Below are 22,052 nucleotides of genomic sequence, written 5' to 3' on the forward strand. Positions count from 1 at the left end.
GAAGATATGCAATTATGTCCTTCTGTTTCTCACAGTAACTGGTTCCTTATTATGTCTTACATTTCACCAGTCTTCTCAGAAAATATATTACTAGTACATCTAGTGAATGTACAGCACAATTAGTCTACCTCTGCTTAGAAACTAGCTTCATGTCGATGGTATGTATATTAAAAATAATTAGGTCTTTTGATAGTTATTGAGGATGTAACGTCTAAGGATGAATCTTCCCTCACTCAAGAAAGTACAAGTTCATTAAATAATTACAACTCTGCCTTTATATACTACTAGGGCCCCATTGATGTATCTGAATTTTCAACCCTCCATTCATGCAGGGGATTGTAAAGAAGCTCTGCTTCCCTTCATAAGTCTGCCTCATTTCTGACTACTCCAGCTAAACCTTCGGAGATCTAGACAGACTTTCTTAAATTATGTTGCTTGCATTTGTTAATTACTCTTCATCCTCATACTAGTAAGTCATCTTCAGTCATGTCTTGTCCAATGATAAATGTTCAATGATATCATATTATATTCAATAGAACTCAGGCCCTAGTCCTCTCTTCTACTTCCTGCAAAAGCTGAGGCAGCAATAGTAATAGCAAGAGACTAATTGGGAACAAGTAAAAACCATCACCATCAGAATGTTAACAGAAAAAATCTTTCCACTCATATAAATGGTGCTCAAATTTTTAAAATCCATACTGATCTATATTTAAAATAAAAAGACTGCAAAATCTTCATATATAACATCTACCCTGCCTGTATCAATATATGTGGCTAATAATAATGATCTTTAATTTTTTGTTTTAAATATATAAAAATATCACTATTTTAGTCAGAAATAAGAGTTTTCAATTATGACTCAGAGAATTACCAACCCTTTAGAAATCCTTTTTCAACATCACTTTAAATAAGAATGTAATCGCATCACAGACATTATATTCATGTATTCAATTAAATACTTCCAGTATAGATTTATGGTTCTCTAGACAGAAGTGTATTTATCATGAAAATAATGTAGGTAGATCTCTAGAGCCTTATAGTTTCATGACTTCTTTCTAAAACCCAGGAGAAAAAAAACAATATAGTTATAATGAACCATATATTAGTATTATGAAGGGAATAATATATTATTATCTAAATATGATTATTCATGTTTCCATTGACTTGGTCATTTTTCCTCCCCAAGAATCTTTAAGGCTATTATTTTCCTTACATTAAGAAGGGTTTTCTTGAATTATTGGATGATGATTCACTGTTTGTATGTTATTTACTTTTAAGTAATATTTATGTATAGTAATTTATTTGTTAAGGAAATGGTGTTCACCTTGACAGGAGCACAATTTCATTCAACTATTTTCTTGAGAGATACACATTACTAAAAGAAAATATATATGGAATGCAGTAATGTCCACCAGCATTTCCAAAAAATAGTATTATGTTTGTTTCTTTTATCTGAGAAACATTTTTGAAATTATATTTTATGTTGCATTGTCCTATGTCATGAATGGTTATATTATACACGGCAGTTTTATTGATATTTGTCAGAGCTGTAAACAAATACCTACAAAGTCAAGCTCATGGAGGAAGGTTTATTAGAGTTTAATGTTCTGAGGCATTCTATCTATAGTGGCTGAGAGGCATAGTGGCAGGAAGCACTTGACGCATGACTCTGATTAGGAAAATGAAAAGGGAAAATGCCAGTGCTCTGCTTTTTATTCACTCTTGGACTCTAGCCCATGAGGTACAGATACCTACATTTGGGGTAAGCTTTTACCTGTGTTACTCCTCCTTAAAAACACCTTCAAACACACACACACACACATAAACACACAAGGAGTATCTTATCAGTGTTTGCTAATCTAGCAGAGTTCAAAATATAAATTAATTTTAACATCCACACACTCATTTCAAAACTAAAACAGAGAAATTACTTTAGATGTCACACATGTTCAACCATGTCTAAGTTGGGACACACTGCTTGTTAGTTATTATTTCAAAGTATTGTCCTCTTTTGATTTATTGAAGACAATTCCAAAATCCAGTAATAGAATTCTAGCTTCTATAAGACACAGAATAGTCCAACTTAAACTTCTTTGTAACTCCTTACTTTTTCAACTTTCTACCTAGTCAATAGATAGGATCCATATCATAAATGCTAGAATAAAAGAGTGATATGAGACACTCGTAAAAAAAAAAAACTTCACATTTTCCATTGTCCTCAAAGTCTTTCTTCAGCCTGTGGAGAGACTCAAACTTCCCATATAATTTTTTTCTTCATTTTCCGTAGACAACCTCTATGTTGCTCAGAGATTGGTCAGTATAAACTGCTGAATATGTCAGTTACTCATAACTAACTATTCTTTACATATTTTCTCAACTTTTAAAAGTTAAAGAGTTGCCATGATGTTCTGTATAACTTTGCCATTCTCCTGTAACATATTTGCACAAATAATGAAGTGAAAACTCTGCTTTGAATTCTAAAAGAGGAGCAGATGTTTTCAAAGTTTTCATAATTTTCATTCACAACTACAATTGCTTTCCAGCTATTTTACTCCTCATTTGCCTCAGTTTGTTCAGTTTCCCACGGCTTTACTCAAGAGGACTAATTTCCTAAAAACATGAGTGTTGGTGGTCCACAGTGGTTTTATTTTTACTTTGTCAAATGTAAGCATTTTATTGTTACTATCTTTGTGCTTTGTGTTTAATAATTAATTTATGCATTACGATGAAATGATCTAGGATCACTTATTGAATACACAGAAAAAATGTAAAGTTAGTGTTGAATTTGAGCTTCTATGCTGTAACAGTCATCTTTTCTACATTCAGTTTGGAGGCACATCTGCATGTCTCTTTGGGCTTACTTTTAGCTCTGCAGCTTGAATTACCCAAGGTGATGAAGTCTTCACTGGCTGACTTATTAGAGTAAAGTGTTTAAATTGGAGACTTGTATGATTTCTCATCTGGTAAAAAAGCTTTACTGCCAAACATGAAATTTTGAGTTCTATTCCTGAGATTGACAGTTGGAAACAGAAAATCAGTTAAAGCAAGCTTTCCTCTGACCTCTACATATGCTCTCTGGCACAATCCTCCTCATCTCCAAAACAAATAAATGTAAAAAAGCAAGTTTTTATTACATTATCTGTATTACCTTCTTTCTTATAACACCACCCCTTCAAAGGTTCAAAATGCTGATTTATATGTTATTTTCTCTCATGTACAATACATACAGATATGCAGTAAAACACCACAGATAAGTATAAAAATCTCAGGAATCACATAGTCACCTTATAAAACCTTCTGAAAGAATTTATATTTTTATGTATTCTAATATCATGCTTTGGCTATTATTCCATATATAATTTAAGCATTAACTTAATTTTTATTATTTTCAGTGCTTCTTTATTTCATATTTTACTTGATAAATGATAAATTTACTTACTAAATGATAGTACAACACAGACAAATATATTAGAACTTTCTGAATATTGAGTATCCTATACCATAAAATCTAATCGAGCAGTCATTCTAAGATTTATATCAATTCTGGTATTTGAAAAAGAAAAAAAAAAAAGAAAGATGATGTGTGTTCTAGTTAGTTTTAACAGTCAACTTGACACTGCAGAGAATTATCAAAGTTGGCAGTCTCAAGTGACAAATTGCCCAAATAGGTTTGTTTTGTGAGTATATCTGTGGCAGATTGCTTTGATTGTTAATGTATATACAAGGGTCACCCTACTGTACATAGCACCGTTCTCATAGAAATTATCACTAAGGCTGGCTAAAATCCTAAGCATGATGGAAAGATGGCTTAGCTGTTTAGAATGCAAGCTTTGCTTGAAGAAAAGCCAAGTTCCATTCTTAGCACCCATGTCAGGGAACTCACATATACATGAATATCGAGATTCGGGGGATCAAACATCCCCTTAAAGCCTTTATGGGCACCTGCACATATATGTCCATATCCCCAACACAAGCGCACATGCATTAACATAATCCAAAAAAATTAAAGACGTGATGTAGCTGGGTCTTGAGGTAGAAGACCCTATTTCCAATTTTTTAAGAACAGCCAAATTGACCTCCAAACTGGTTATACAAGTTTGCATTTCCACCAGAAATGGAGGAGTGTTTCCTTTATTCCACAACCTAACCAGTGTGTGCTGTATTTGAGTTTTTGATCTTAGCCATTTTGACAGGTGTAAGATGGCATCTCAGAATCGTTTTGATTTGTATTTCTCTGATGACTAAGGATATTGAACGTTTCTTTAAATACTTCTCAGCCTCTGTTGAGAATTCTCTTTAGTTCTGTACCCCATTTTTAATTGTATTATTTGATTTTTTTAGTGTCTAAAATCCATTGAACATTAATACTCTGTCAGATGTTGGGTTGGTGAAGATCTCCTTCCCTAGTCTTTCTTCTCTGGCCTCAAGAGGAGAAGATATGCATAGTTCTACTGCAAATTGATGTGCCTGGGCAGATTGGAATTGAAATAGGGGATTCCCTTTTTTCTGAGGAGAAGAGGAGGTGATGATGGTGGAGGGGTTTGTGAGGGTGGTACTTGGAGGAGAGGAAGGAGTGGAGACTGTGATCAGGATGTAGCGTAAGTAAATAAATAAAGAGAAACAATATTAAGAATAAAAGAAAATAAAGAAAAAGACTAGCTAAACATGAGCTTGTGAGTGAGCCAGCAAACAGCTGTTTTTCATACATTCTACTTGAAACCCCTGTTTGTGTTCCTGCTTTGCATTCCCTTGGGGATCTGAAATGAAAATTAACATCGTTAGTTTTTCATCACTAAGTTGCTCTGGTTTAACCATTTTGTAGTAGCAGCAGATCTGAAATTAGATGAGTGTATTAATAAGATATTTCCTCTGTTAAGTTCTATACATTTTGGTTTTGGCACCAGCATCTTCATCTCATAAAACATGGATGAACTCATGGTAATGTGCTTTCAAAATAGTAGTGTGATACTGGTGCTTGACAATGACCATGATAGTCACTTTGGAGTGTTTACGATTTCACTGTACAAATGTACTGATTCTGAAATATATTCACTACAGTGATTCAATGGCTGATGGCTTCTCTGAATGAGACATGGTGAATGCTGAAACAAGTAAATCCAAAAGTTAGTTTTTCTAAGCAGATACCGATATGAGGCTGACAAAGGTGATGCCTTCGATTATGACATACTACAGTTGGTTCTTACGCTATACTTAGCTGAATACTAGGTAAATTCATGTAGGGCATAGAGGAGGGGCTTTTGCTATTACAAGACCTTTTTTACTTTTTGAGTGGGAGCAAGTAAGGGAGAAAGAACATCACTCCAAATCACCATGTAAATAGACTGTGGTGCTGGGACGTTCACTCAGATGCTGCTATTTGGGTGGATAATCCATCATTTTATCCACTTCCATGGATGCTCTTATCAGTATTGCCTCCTTTATATTGGCTCATCAATTGTAATAGCATATATTAAATATACTGTGAGGTTTTTTTGGGTTAATATTCATTGCCTCTAGTAATGTCCTGACACTCATGTATTTTACAGCTTATATATAATCAACTGTATATTGTATCTGAATAAAAACTACTGTAATATCATCTTTGTCTTCATCTTTGTCATTAGCTCACCTGTCAAGTTGACACAAACCCAGAGTCACATGGAAGCAGGAACAACTTGAGAATTTCGTGGATCAGATGTATCCTTGGGCATGGTTTGAGGCAATTTCTTAAATAGTAATTGACGCTGGGGAGGTGATATCAGTAGATTGTCTTGGGCTAGATGAGAAAGGTAAGCTGAGCAAATTAGGGGGAAGAAGCCATTAAGCAGCACTCCTTAGCAGTATCTGTTCTCTAAGTTCATGCTTGAGTTCCTGCCTTAGCTCTCCTCAGGGATGCAGCATAAACCGCAATGTGAAAGGAACCCTTTCCTCCCCATGTTGTTTGGGTCATGATGTTTATCACAGCCACAGAAAAGCAAACAAGAACTTTCCTGTGTAGGTGTCCTCAGCAGCCCCTGTCCCTTCTGTAACAAACATGTTCTCTGGATGATGTATTTTAGCTTCAGAATTTTCATGTTACTTGAATTATGAAACAAGAGAAAATAACATATGTTTCATTTTCCTCTTTGTTTGATTAATTATATTGTGAAATGTCTGCCAACCTAAACTACTGTCTTTGTCAGTGCCCCTGCAACATTTCCCCTTACATTTTGCACTATTTCTATATATTGCTAAGGACACCACCAAGGAAAAAACATGGATTCTATTCATCATACAGCATTTTAAAACCATACACGTAAAAATCTTGTTTATGTGAGTACTTAGAGATGTTTAAAACTTCATTATTCCTAAAGTTTAATAATGTCACGGGTCCAGTACTTACAGTGGAAATATTTAATGCTACCCATTGTGCAACTGGCTTCTAATGTAGTAAAACTCAATTTCAAAATTCAGAATTTAATGACGTATTGCATCTATAATCCCTACCAATGTGTCTGATATAAATATCAGACTAATTAAATCTCTGACCTAAGGCATGATCTTAAGAACAAAAACATTACACTAATATTTCAAAGGTTGTGGAATCCTTTGCCTTCAAGGAAACTTTCAAAGAGTTAATTTTCTTTTGAGCATAAAATATATTTGAAAAAAACCTTTCTTATATATGTGAGTGTATGATATTCAAAACTTTAAAAAATTTTTAAGATTGTATATAATTACAGCATATTTTTCCTTTTCATCCTTGCAGACACTCCCGTAGTTCTCTTTGAACTCTCCTTCACATTCTTGGCATTATTTCGCACTATTAGTGATTGCATATATATGTGTTTTCCCAAAATATAAACGATTCAGTAAGTATAATGTTATTTGTATTACACATTTATTGTTTCAAAAACTGTTATAAGTAATTTAGAATCTAGCTTAACTTTGGGAGTAAATTATTAAAAGGAAAGATCTGTGTTAGGTTTATTATGTACATACTTGTCATAATTACTAAAACATCCTGTCCAAGTATTATTCATGATTATTTACAAAAAAAATATTGGCATTAGAAACACCATTCTTATCTTAGCATTTTAATAGTGTAAACAGTTTGCACTGTTTCCACTTTTAAGTCTTTCACTTAACACTTAGTACTTTGTACACTGAGCATCTTCTTAACAGAGGACACTAAATCAAAGTTTCATTTGATTTGATTTTTATTGAGGAGAGGCAGATGGCATTACTATCTCAGTGTGAAAGAGGACAGGAGAGAAAAAATAATTTTGATATCTTGTCCATGATTAGGAAATGTGCCAGAGTGATGAAGCTTGCACACATCCATCCTTATTTTTTCTTCAGATTTGGATCATGTTTAAAGTATACTTTATAAAGAAAATATTTTAAGCTACTCAAGTATGGAATGTAGCAAATGTGGAGCCCAAAATTGGTTTGCATTATGATCTATAATAACACATATTATAGACATACCAAACACGAAAAATTTTGCATACAGCAACTTACTTAATATACACAAGAAATGCATTACATACTATCTACTATAAAACCCATTTGACATAGAAGTAGCTGATTGAAATGGGACATGTGTACGTTTGTTCTCAGATCTCACTGCTTATTAACCTGAGTTCACTCTGAAGTTAGTATTTCTCAACTAAGAAATGAACCACAGGATTCCCACTCACTTATTGTAAACAGAGAACAAAGAGTTCTTGGGTCCAGGAAAATAGATGAATGTACTTTAAAATATCAAGTGGGTCTAATATTTAACATATATTACTCTAGGTTGTTCCAGTTCCTGGCTATTATGTATAAAGGAACAAAGAACATAGTTAAGAAAGAAAGATGGTGAGTCCTTTGGGTATGTGCACACTAGATTCCCCTCAGCTGAAGAATGGATAAAGAAAATGTGGTACAGTTACATGATGTAGCATTACTCTGCAGTTTAAAAAATGTCATTATAATATTTACAGACAAATGGATGCAAGAAGGAAAAACTCAACATGAATGAGGCAATTCAGATCCTGAAAGACAAATATGATATGTATTCACTTATATGTGGATTTTAGCTATTAAGTAAATGGTAATCAAGCTACAATTCACTGACTGACAGAAGTTAGATAAAAAGGAGGACTATGGGGGAAGCATGAATCTCCCTAGGAATGATAAATAGAACAGATTTTAAGGTGGACTTGGGGCAGGTAGAGATAAGAACAGGAGGGTTCAGGTTTGGGAGGAGAGATGAAGTAAGAGAAATAAAAAGAAAAAACTGAAATAAAATGCCAATCATATTGTTCTTTTTATGAATAGCTAAAGCAAGCTATAGTCCTCAATGTTCTGTATTAATCTTTGAACTTGTTGCTATATGTAACCCATTAGTTAACATACTCAACAGTGGTTATACAAAATGCAGATTGTCCAATTCCATTTAGAAAACAATAAATAAACAAAGATCTCCCAGTTTCTCTAAAGCTCAAAGTTCTTAATTTATAATTCCCTCATTCTGTTCTCTGCTACTCTGATCTGAAGTGCTATTTCAGTGTTCCTCAGTGAGGCAGAAGGATGGATAAGGAAGAAACAATTCATACCGCTACAGATTCATCAAGATCTCTCCTTTGCTACCTATTCTCACTTTATTTCATTCTGTTGGATGTACAAGCACCTTTAAAACAGAGGCAGGGATCTCTTAGGAATTATATAAAATAAGTTGATCATACATGCTTAGGTGATATTGCCAAGAATGAAGTCGAGATCTCACTGTATCTTGGGCTACACATATTACAAATGAATTGAAACTTTAATTAAACTGGTACTCGAATCTATAGTCCATAAAACAGTCAGGGTCATGTGAATCTCAAACATGAGGCCACCTTCCTACTTGCATCATATTTTCCAACAAGGTAAAGGCAGAGTCCTAACTCTGATATTCTGTAACATGTTTCCAACGTAAGAGGTCATATATCTGATATTCTGTAACATTTTTCCAACATAAGAGGTCATGTATCTGCCTGGAGCAGAGAGTCTGAGGTCTCTTAAGAAAGGTTATTTTAACTTCTTGCACAGACAAAGAAGGCTGAAAGACCTGAGAGAAATGTAGAGATAAGCCAGCAGAATCTTATGTGGTTTTCAGAGACAATAATGGGTGAGAAGACGCTAGAGTACTATGAAAATGAATGATATTTCTAAGGAAAGGTTTTGAAGAGATTCAGTTTAGCTTTTATAGCTAGAATGTGACTATATATATATATATATATATATATATATATATATATATATATATATTCATACTATCACATTCCTTGGATGTTATTTCTATACATGAATGCCATAATTCATTATTACTTGTGTTATTATATATATGAAAGGATTGTTATAATAAAATAACAAAACAACTAAGATAATCATAGCTCAAATGTGTTATAAGAAGGAGATAATTCACATCAAGTTTCAACACCAGTAAAAATCTTGATGCACATATGTGAACCGCATACAGAATATAAAAAACTGTGTGGAACTTGGTCAGTTTGCCATATTTTCAAGAATCAAGAATCAATCACAGCTATGTTTGAAGACACTTCTCAAAATTAAGTCACACATAAAATGCTTGAGAACAAGAGTTAATTTTCACAAGCATTTAAATTTGGATCAGTACCAAATCATTGCCTTTGGACATTTTAAATCTAATTCTTAGAAACCAGAATTTGTATAAAGCTTAATCTTTCCTCCCAGCAATACGCATGGAATCTCAGGTTTTTGTGTGTTCCTGGTGCAATAAGTTCTAGTTGAGGAGGATGAATGGAGCCTAGACATGTGAAACACACAATCTCTTACTTCAAGAAGTAACACAAAATTTCTGTTTTGGCAGCTTCATTGTTTAACTTAATGTGTCCTATGAAGTGAGCATTACTGTATCTATTTTATAAATGACGAAAAGGGGAACCAGGCTATTCACTTGGAATTATACTTGGAAGCGGCAGAACAAATTAACAACCACAGATCACATAGCCCTGAAAATGGTGCATATGGTAATGTATATTAATATATACTATATGCATATGATGTGAATTATTGACATACAAATTTCAATCAGATACATACACTGTAAAATAATTATTTCTGTCTGAGGCATAGTGAACTCTACTCTTAGAAAATCCTATAGCCCTTATTCACTTACATTTTCTATTATGAACTGTACTCATGCTTACCACAAACGTTCTCATCAATGGGAAAAGAGTCTTGTTTCACACCATTATACCATAAACTCATCTACCAAATTTACTGACCATAGCTCTTCCATCACAAGTAAGTATCTACTCTTAGGTGTTACAATGATCAAACATATTCCAGATTATCCTCTGTAGCAGCCTCTAATGTTTACTGTCAACAAACCTTACCACATATCCCAACATTTCATACTATCCTCAGAACAAGCACAATTTCAAGTTCGTCTATGCAAACATATTTATTACTTTCATATCGATATTTCCTTATAGACTCTACATATGGTTTCACTTTGAAAATGATCCCACATTAGCTAAAGCCAGAATGCAGTCATCTATGATGTCTTTAAAACTCATATTTGATTGATAAGAATTGTAGCCCTTTTTAGGATTTATGTACTGGTATATGTGTAAATTAAATCTCAGTGTCTGGACCTCTATTCTCTTGAATAAGCAAGATGTAGCTGCTCTGTTATGATTCTGTTCTGAAAATTACATAAACTATGTTAGGAATAAGAAAGTTGTGCAACTGAGAACTGAGATTTTTGGATATGTTATGGGAAAGAAAATGGCAGTTTTTATGTTATTTATACTTCGTTCTAGAGAACCAACTGCAAAATATGTAATTTTTCCCTACAGATTTGGCTTCAATGTGGACACTTAAATGAGTCACAAATCAGAAAAATCTAATTTGAGCATGGTTTGACTAATTCAACCAGTGATCATCACAAATCTTTCAGACACACACATCTGTTGAACATTATGTATGTGTTGGCCAAATTTTGTTTGTGTGATTTTGGCTAAGTACCTTAAAAACATGTCAGCATTTTAACTAAGGACATCAGCAAACATTTAAAGGGAGGCATTCTTATCAGCTAATTGTAGTGTTTGTATACAAAACTTGCTGAGATGGTGTTAATCATGTTGCTTTAATTACAATTCTAGTAAAACAGCCACGTCTTGAAAAATTACCATTCTGCAGTCATTTTCAGAAGACAAGAAATCTAGTTGAACTAGAAATGTAGATTGCCTCACCAAACTGTTTCATCATACATAAATTTTGATTCTGCATTTTGCCTTTGTTTGGCAACAGGTCAGAAGATGCTTCTCTAGCTCTTGGCTAGACACCTGTTCTCACTGAAACAAATCTGATGAGTTTAAATCACTCCATGAAACAATTTTATCAATACATTTCAAAAATGCTCTGAGAAGTTCCAGTTTGCCACAGCCAAAAACAAACTATGATGCTGGCCCCATGATATGTAAAATACTTGTATTTTAATTAAAAAATATTTAGAAAGAATTTGACAAATTTCTCCATAGATCCCCAAATCTACAGATGCTTAAGTCTTCCATAGTTGCATTTAACTTACAAATGTTCTGAATATAGTGTAAGTCTTCTCTAGATAATTATGAATGCTAACATAATTTACTTGCTTTGTAAATAGTTGTAAGATACATTGTTTATAAGATAAAGCTAAATAAATAGTCTATATACTTACTACAAATCTAATGGGCTTTTTAAAATTATTAATACCAAGGTTTGGATCAAGCTATGAATGTTTTACTTGTAAGTATAAAGGGCCAAATTAGTGGACTACTGTCAAATATTATAAAAACTCTATTTTTAAATGAACTAGATTTAGAAAATTTGATTTGTGACTTATTTGAAAAATTCCTATGCTTAATAATGTACTCCCAAAAGATTCTATTGTAGATACACATGTTATACATATACATAGCAAAATGATATTCATAATACCTTAGAATGGTTGGAGGAAGTAGCAAAAACTGAATGAGTCCATAAAACTGACACCATAACCTGTAGCATGTGTAGCCTCATAAAAATCAGCAGTTCTCTATTTGTACCTTCTGAGATGCAGAGAAAAGATGACTGTCTATAGGTTAGGAAACAAGTCATTCCAGCCAGTGGCTCTACCGCTATACTGTCCATCCTTCTAGCCTCCAGAACTATATAGATTACACAAAACACTTATCACTATTGTTCAAATGGTGTGCTCTAATATTTTGTTATAGCTGGTTAAGGAAACTGGTGTGATACTGAAGTTCATAAATATGACTGTTGTTAATTTACAGTGCTTGAAAAAGTTAAAAATAAGGACATTATTCCTTTAAAGCATGAGGCAATCATTCTAGTTCTTCTCAAAGATCACTGTAATTTCTATTCCTGCTTCCCTTAATTAATGTGTATTTTTATCTATTTTAATTTTTCCACATAACTATTAACTCCTATGTAACATAACTCAAGGCATTATGAAGGTATGCTTATTATTGATTATCATAGCTCTAAAAAGAGTCATTTGAAGAAACTGTCAATTTTTGTGTTTTCAACAATGATTAATTATATACATATTTTTATATTAAAATATAAGCTATGAGATTTTTCAATGTTTACTTTATTTTTGAATTCTAAATGCTTATTATTTTCTGAAACAATGCTTTATGTATAGCTATATTGGTTACATATTTGTAAATTAAGCTTACTATGACAAAATTCTTTTTATTTTTTATGTAATAATGTTGAAGGAGATGTTTTAACTTAAGATCATTCTAAAATGTTGGTGATGCTTAAGATTATAAAGAATATAAAACTCTGACATGTAATTGTTCCTGACTGAAAGAACTGCAAGGATGGAAACGGAGAAAGAGTCTGAGGAAAAGAAAGTCCAGCGACAGGCTCAAATTGGGACCTAGCTCAAGGGGAGGCCCAAGGCCTGACACTATTACTGACGCTATGGAACACTCACAGAAAGGAACATATCATGACTGCACTCTGTAAGACCAAAGAAGCAGTTGAAAGAGTCAGATGCAGATATTTTAACCCAACCAAAGAACAGAAGCTGCTGACCCTTGTGGTTGAATTAGGGAAAAGCTGGAAGAAGATGAGGAGGAGGGCGACCCTGTAGGAGGACCAGCAGTCTCAGTTAACATGGAACCCTGAGATCTCAGACATAGGATAACCAACTAGCAGCATATACCAGATGATATAGGCCCCCAACACATATACAGCAGAGGACTGCTGGGTGTGGGTTCAAGCAGAGAAGGTGCATCTAACTCTGAAGAGAATGGAGGCCCCAGGGAGTTTTAAGGTCTAGTAGAGGGTTGGGGGTTGGGAAATACTCATGGACACAGGAGGGCAGGGAGGAGGTATGGAATGTTGGAGGGTGGATCTTGAGGGAAATAAAATCTGGAATGTAAAAAAAAAAGTAGAAATAAATAAATAAATAATAAAAAGAATATGATTTCACAGATTTATTGTAACCCAGATGTCCTCAAGTCCTTTCCCAATATAAAATTATTACTACAAAATTAGTGACTTTGTTAACAGCATTGTGAATTTAAATTTTTCCCACAGTTCAGATGAACAAACTGTGTATCCTGATAATGGGCAATGAAACCACAATAAATACCATTTGTGTCTTTATTACTACTGCAGTATTTATTCTAGTCTGTATATGATATAAAAGAGTTACATTGGTTTAAAAAATTTTTAAACATTTTTAAAATTTTAAATTTCAATAGATTATCTTTTATGTTGTTTTCCAATAAAGGAAACTATCATAGACTACTTTAACCAAGCAGTCAAGTCAACGAGTCAGCTGACCAGGTAAGCCTCCTGATATGATAATTGATATCATTGACAAGTATATACCCATCTTTATATTCACTGCAAAGAGACATGAGGGTGGTCTGCATTGGGAGATATTCTCACACATTATTCAAAATGAATATAGCAATGTTAAACCCAGTCATTGTCCCAACACTACTAAGGTGTTAAAGTGGACATGAACTTTCATTCCTAACCATTCTTGACATTGGCTTGTAAAAGAAATATTAAATTTCTCTAATAGATTTGTCCTGGGTATATTATCCACATGCCCAAGGGTAGACCTCATGCCAAAAAATGGAGAACTATCCTCAAAATGAAGTCTATGGCTCTATGGTATTTTTGGTTGACTCTATCTTAATCGGGGCTTTTAAAAATTCTTTGATCTTTTGCTTGTATACAGTATATAATATATAGCACTTTAGAATTTTGTACTTTTCTGAATTTTAGATCTCTCTTTCTCTCATATTCCATTCACCTTTTCCTCATTCCTCTCACAACCCATTCTTTATGTTTATAAGTGTAGATTTCTGGTGCTTTAAAATTTTTTTTCTGATTTATTTGCTTTCTTGCTTATTTTCTGAAGATGGGGGTTTCAAAAGAATGGAGTTCAGTGGGTGGGAAGGATCTAGGAGGAGGAGAAAAACCTCTGATCACAATACATTATATAAAGATGTTTAATAAAATATATGTATTTATTAATTAGAACAAGAACTAGGGATATAACTCAGTCTATAGAGTGTAAGTGATAGAAGCACAAGGACCTGAGTTTGAGTCCTCAAAACCCATATGAATTCCATTTACGGTGTCCCAAACCTCTAATCCCAGCAAAAAGGAGGCAAGAAGAAGCAAGAGGATCCCTGAAGCTCATTAGCCAGCAAGACTTAGCTGGTGAGTCCCAGGTTCATATATAGTACTGTTCTTAAAACCTCAAGTGAAGAACAACTAAAAATGATGTAGAAATACACCTCTGGCTTCTGTGTGCAGCCACATTAAAACATGGACATAGAACATAGATACAAATACACACATAGACACACACACACGCTGCTGCTGCTGCTGCTGCTGCTCCTGCTGCTACTGCTACTACTGCAAAACATAAATCAAACTGAAAATACCCTTAAAGTTACAAATTATCCCAGGTTGGAAAAGATTTAGGGCATAGGGCAAAAGAAAAAGATTGATACTTGCTTTATCCCCACCAAGAAATCAATTTATTAACACAACATTTGAACACAACTAGGTTAGTAAATGTTCCTAGTTTGAGTATTTTTAACACTCACTAAGCATACTAACTTTTGGAGAAACTCAATTTAGGCAATTTATCCTTATGCTTAAAATATCTTCAAAATTGTTATAATATGTATCTTTATCTGACAGATAAACAAATAAAACCTAATTGTTTCAATGACATGTTCAAAATAATAAGAAAACTACAGCTTTATCATCTTGCTTGATAAAGATTCCCAGCGTTCGAGTTTTGGAATACTTTACTCTAATTTGAATGAGATAAGTTGCTTACCCCATTTTGCCTTGGTTTGAAGAATCTATATAAAATATAAAGCAATTCACAGAGGTATGGATCCTCATTCAATCATTTGTTCAAAGATCCCTGAGTCAGCAGTTCTGGTTTTGTCCTTCTCCACTGCTAAGGTTTAACCTTAAATTTCACTGTTCTCTCTTATCTTTTGGTCACCTGTTTTTCTTATAAATCCACTGGTACATTCTATTAAAAAAATCTTTAGACTTAGCTCTTCAATTAAGCACGGGGAGCACAGTATCCCTTCAAAGTAGAGCTGTCATACTTATTTGAGGAAGAAATGATAGAAATAGTAGGAAAAAAGAAGAAGCAGATGCCATGCTTACCAACTCCTGAAAGATATTTAGCAGAACACAGTGTTGAATGTTTTGTGAAGACAGTGTCTCAGGCAATAAAAATATGGCTTAAAATATCATGGTTTTCTTTGTGAAAATGTTAGGGACGTAAATTGTCTTTACTGGACTTTTCTGCATAGGTTTAATTCAAAATCTCGTGTCTGGTTTATTATTATTTAATATTGTAATTATCTTAGTGGCCCAGAAAAAAAGCAGTGAACTCAATGGCTCCATGTCAATAGGGTAACCATATCAGAACAGATCAAAATAATGACAGTTGACTTTACATAGGGACCTAATCATCATGTTAGTTAATACCTTTTATCTCCTATACGTACAACCTCAATATAAACACAGTATTCAAAAACAGCAAGAGAATACTATCTTATATTCTTCAATTTTGCTGCTCCTTGTCCATTTTGCTGCTTTGTCACTCAGGACAAACAGGCGTGAAAGGAAGAACGTTTGTTACTTCATTTTGAGCATCTTTTGAAACTTGCATCCATAACTATGGGGTTGTCTGCAACCCAAAGACCACTGAACGGTCCCCAAGTCCTCCAGCTTTTAGTTTTATACACTCCTATAAAATCTTTGAGGTTTGTCATTTTCATTTATAAGTTAATAAAACAGGGAACATGGGAAAATTAACTTGAATAATTGCAAGTTTCTGCATTTTCTCTATCATATTCTGATATATTCTACTTCTGTGTTGAGAAAAAAAATACCAAATACAAATTTTCTATTATTGATTTCACACAGAGAAAATTAATTTAATTTCTTATTGTGATAATTGATTATTACAAGCAAAAACTAACTGCTTGGAAGTATTTATTAAAACACGAAATTATTTGTTTCCCACAGAGCTGATCCATGTCCAAATTCTTTTGAAACCACCGAGAAATCCAGACATCGATCAGAAATTTAAGAATTTAGAAAAAAAAGAGCCTTCTAGCCAACTAAACAGTTATAGAATTCGCAAGAAAACCAACTCCTATTCATTTCTACAATAGCAAGAACATCAATAAAAATAACATCAAAACACCAGTTTTTCCTCTTACGTTTCAATCTGACTATAGGCAGCAAATGTGTTTCAAGGACAGTTCTTTTTTGATTTATATGTTGTATGCTAGAATCAATATATATATTCAACTACAAAGATATGCTTTTCCCAAGTAATTAATAATTTGAGTTTGTTACTCTCCTTTTGTGTGTCTAACAAAATCTCAAAGGAATATAATTTGGAATTCATCCCATTAATGTAATTTGTTTTCCTGATAAAATTTCTGCAGCAATGAGCACAGCCACAGTGTCTGGAGACACAGAAGCTTGAGGAAAAGGATGTGCTGGTGTGTAATGAAGGAAGTGTGTAGGGAATTTTCACCAACACTTTCAATTTAAAGGAATGTGAGTCAGGAACACTACACTTCTACTTATTTGATTCTACTGGGTAATAGGTATAAATTCTCCCTGAATGGTTATGGAAGAAAGGGGAGTAGCATAAAAGGCTAGAGTGATGTTAACAATGAGGCAAGCAGACTGTGGAAGATGCAGAAAGCACATATTTCTGTGAAAGTAATGGCCTCGGGCGCAGCCATCGGCTGGCAGCCCATTACAGTTAGGAAAGATGAAAACCATTTAATACCTAGAACAGAGTCTTGGTGCTTTTGTAGACAATTTTTATTTTGTTAGACAGTTTAGTGAGAAATACCAAGATAAGGAAAAGACTGAGGTGTAAACCTATAGCAATGTAATCACACAATCCACTCTGATATGCAGCCCAGCAACAACAACAACAACAACAACAACAAAGCCCCTCTCTTCATTTCCTCTAATAAAAACTCCTACACTAAACAGAACCCAATCACTAAAAAAATACTTTTTCTTTAATTCTATGTGCATTTAGTATCACTAATTTATGGATTTCCATCATAAAAAGCAGGGAAAGGTATCAATTATGGTAAATTTATCTTATCTGAAACCAGTTCAGTCCAGGGAAGTAAAGTGCTTGACTTGTCCACTAGGACCTGAATTCAAATTCCCATTCCAGGGCTGCAGAGCCATACACATAAAGATACTTGTAGCTTGCTGTCCAGTCCGTGTAGGCAAATTGGGGAATCTTAATGACAAACTTATTTTTCATATAGTTATTGAATTCATTTTTGGAGTCCTGTGGTATTATCACAGCCTTAGAATTTAAATTCTAAAAGAAATTACAGGAATTATTTTTCCATTTCTAAGCTCAGTTCAAACAGACCATTATTCTGAACATTCAAAATAAGTACAAACGTTATTCAGTATATAAATCGGTAGCTACTTTCATGTAGGGAATCACTAATAAAACATTTGATACAGAGTCTCAATAACTATTATTATATATAATGTGACAAAGTCAAAATATTAAATTATTATTGTATTGAATATCCAGACTAATAATAATTAAAGTTATTTAAAAACAATTGAACTTACACGAAGGTGTATGTATTTGGGGAGGTTTGTATACACTGATGCGGTGCCATGGTACCAGAAAATTTTAAACTGTCCTACTTGGATGCAGGAAACATATGTTCTTAACCTCGGAGACATCTCAGTAGCTCTCCTAATATTTTATATCATTTGCTATGTAGTAAAAATAAACAGTAGATGTCAGTATTTCTATTTTAGAAGCACGGAAGCAAAAAAATTAAGGACACCAGGCAATTTACCTCATATAACACAAGCTGAATTAACTGGGAGAATAAACATCAGAGCTTGTCAATCTGAGATACTATGTATCTAGATTATGTGACCCATTAAAGCCAAGATGTTTATCAAAGTCACCTAAATTTCTTCTAAAATATCTACAAACCTAGGTTTTCTTCATATTCTTTGTTGATAGAGTGTGTGGCCAGCTCTCTAACATGGTAGAGACTTTGACATATGTCTTTGAAAATTATCTGCTAGGTTCCTTTGTTTTCTTTTATAATCATCTGCTTACTTATCTTCTAAATCTCTGTCTACTATATGTAGTTCTCTGTCCTCCAAACACATCTGACCACAGTCATTACATACCTTAGCTAAGCAAACAAAAGGACTTACATTAATTGTTATAGAACCGAGGGAAAATAATGAGTTTAAAGTTGTTTTTGTTGTTGTTGCTTTTTTTTTTCATTTTGCTACTTCAGATCACTAACCCCACAAAGGTTCAAATTTTTGCTCGTCTGTACAGAATATATAACATTGATGTTCTGTGTTCCCTCTGTACTAAAACATACAAATTGCTTCTATGAGGCCTAATATTTTTTTGCCCTGGAATATAAATCACTCACTCGATCAAGGGGCCAAGTTATTAGATTTTTATTTTTCTTTCTTGTACTGTAGTCAAGGGCATGTTTCTTGAACTCATTTTCTGTCTTCATTGGGAACACTTCCATGGGCACCTTTCAATACGTATCATATCGTGCAAGAGAAATACACAGACTTACTTAAATGTTCAATAATATATGTTGTTACTTCTGACTCTGCAATGCGCGCGCACACACACACACACACACACACACACACACACACATACATACACACAGCCAAGTGCAACCACATACATACTTTCTCTGTGATACAGGGTACAAAGTAGCCCAGGCTGGCCTTCAATTCTTGAACTTCTCAGTCTATTCTACTTCACAACTGGGATTAAAGATATGCTCAGCAATGTCTAGAAATTGTACTATTTGCCTTAAAACGTGAACACAATATTATCCAATAACTTAATACAAATTTCAGAGTAAGTAACCCAAGGCACACATTTTTGTAATGTTTAGAGTTACTTCTATTCTGAATTACTATGATATAGAATATTAAGAGTAATATTTCATAATTTTGTTGAATTTAAAAATTCCAACATGTTTATAAAGAACTCAGTTTTTATCAAGTTAATGGAAATGTTTTTACTCTTTTTAAAACTGTGCACATGGTCGCAAAATATACTTATGGGCGATACATGCTGTTTGTGAATTATTTGAATGTCACGATCAAGAAAAGACTAAAGCAAGCTTAATTCAAAAGTTAAATAATGTAGAATAATAGATTCTTAGTCAAAACTTTGAATTATAATTAATATTTTCATATTTAATAAAACCTCCAATGTATTATTTAATAATTAGGAGCCCATTCTATGATGCATACATGAGCAGTAGTCTGAGGACCACTTTCAAGGTTTAGTTTTTTTTTTTTCTACTATGTGAGTCTTAGGGATCAAATTCACATTAGTGTTTTGTGACACGTGACTTTACCTCCATCATTTTCTACAAAGAAACAAATTAAGATGAAATGACTGAAATTTTGGCACATATAAAATAAATGATCATAGGAGTTATATAAGATAATGACTGTAAAATAAATATAAATATTACATTTCTTGATATTTACATGTTACTTTACTTCAGGAAAATGCAGGTCCCTGATCCTTGAACATATTAACTAGTTTATATCTTTCTTTTCCCAAACAGGATCAATTTGTTACCTAAATATTACAAGAAAGTAATAATAAATACTAAAAATATTACCTTGAACAATGTAGCTATTCATTAAAATTTTTTCAAATTTTTTAACTTATTCATGTGAAAAATAACCTATATAAACTACTAAATTTCCTTTTTTGATCTCTGAAATAAAAAAATAAATCCTGATTTCTAAGCAAATATATCAGGAAGCCCTGCTATATTTTATGAGGAATAGACACTTCAAACTGGACAGAGTAAAGAAAGACAAACAGCTGTATAATTTACTTACTGATCTTTTCCCCATTCGTTTAGTAGTAAACTAGGAAATTTAGGACATCACAACACTTTGAAAAGCCTATGTCCTGGGAATGAGGTCAGAGAACAGTAAGCATCAGGCCTTGCTCTCTTGACATAGCCTTTATGTTAGTGAGTTGTTAAAGCAATGTTTCATATCCAGGTATTTACACATACAAATAAAATCTATATTTGCTTACCCCATACCACCAGATACATACACCATGAACTGATCATCATATGCCTAGTTTACAAAAGTACATTTTCAAAAGCAAAAAGAAAAAAGTGAAAAAAATCAAAACCAAAAGAAACAATAAAACAAGTTCTATGAAAAAAAAGTTAACTAAGCAATTGGGTTTGGGCTGTTTATAACTGAAGCCATGAGGTCTAAATATTTCATGTTGCAATTTGTAATGTTAAGCATAATGAAGTATTCATAATTTAGATATATTTACACAGTATCATGAAACTACCCACTAGGGAGTCAACTGTAAAATTTGCTTCTAGAGGAATAAATGTTGTCATCCCATAGCACAGACTTTGATAACTTGAGGATATTCTTATAACTAACTCTACCACTTCTCATACAATTTCTTATAAGAAACGCTGATGAAACTTATTGAATCATTAAAAAATAAACAAACCAAAGTAAACAAAATTTAAGAGATCAGATGGCAGATTAGTGTATCAGTGGAAAAAGGCAAAGTCGATTTCCTGGCGGTATTAGGTGTGGCTTTGAGTATGGTCAAAATTTATAGTATACACGTATGAAAATGTTATAATGATACTCATGTCCAATTATCCACAGACAAAATCATTCAACAGCAGCTGGTGAAAGAATCATATCGCTTCATTCATACTGTGTCATCTTGTTCTAATTGTGGTAGTAAGATTCAGCAGCACGTTTTAATAGTGATAAACTCCCACTAAGATCTTTTTCAAAAGAACATCACTCCTTAACTTAGGCTTCACTGTCTCACCTACAGAGTAATTATTGACAGAAGCACTATAAATCTTTTCAGAGAGGAAAACTTTGTTCTTTTATCCCCAAATACAAAGTTAGCAGCACTCCAGTGAACTACAGACATTTACAGTACCCATTTGTAACTTTAAAAGGCCAAATACCCTACCTTCCCTACATAGAGGGGATCTGAACCCATGTACTCTTCCAGCACGAAGAACTGATTCCAAACCCAGCTGCGCTTGGTCCGGGACCTTCCTGACTGGAAGTATGGCTTGGATCTGGACTTTGGCAGCTCAGCTTGACTCATTCCAGAGAAGCACAGGAAGAGAGCTATAAGCTGTAGAAAATGACACAACTCCACTTTGCCCAACTTCATCTTTTTTTTTTCTTCCTTTTTCCTGTGTAAGAAAAAAACTTTGACAAGAGAAAAGGCACAGTTCTAGTTGGCTTCGTAGCTCTTGCCTCCGGCAGTGTGTCAGCTGGGAGTCCAGAGATAATAATTTGTAGAGTGTTGGGCTGGAAGAGGTCACCAGTGCTGAGTAGCCGTTGCCAAGGAATGGCGTAATAGGTTCCTAGAACAGAGAGGAGAGCTCAAGTCA

General features: G+C 33.6%; 1 protein-coding gene across 1 annotated transcript in view; it reads right to left on the reverse strand.

Annotated features, from left to right (window-relative positions):
* The window catches only part of Cdh7 (cadherin 7), a 121,186-nt gene extending 99,357 nt beyond the window's left edge, over positions 1-21,829 (reverse strand). Inside the window, exon 1 of the mRNA XM_028775607.1 lies at positions 21,620-21,829. Within this exon, the coding sequence (XP_028631440.1) occupies positions 21,620-21,829 (210 nt within the window). The remainder of the gene's footprint in view (positions 1-21,619) is intronic.
* Positions 21,830-22,052: the final 223 nt, after the last annotated feature.

This window comes from Grammomys surdaster, unplaced genomic scaffold (genome assembly GCF_004785775.1).
Source record: "Grammomys surdaster isolate TR1022 unplaced genomic scaffold, NIH_TR_1.0 257, whole genome shotgun sequence".
NCBI lineage: Eukaryota > Metazoa > Chordata > Mammalia > Rodentia > Muridae > Grammomys > Grammomys surdaster.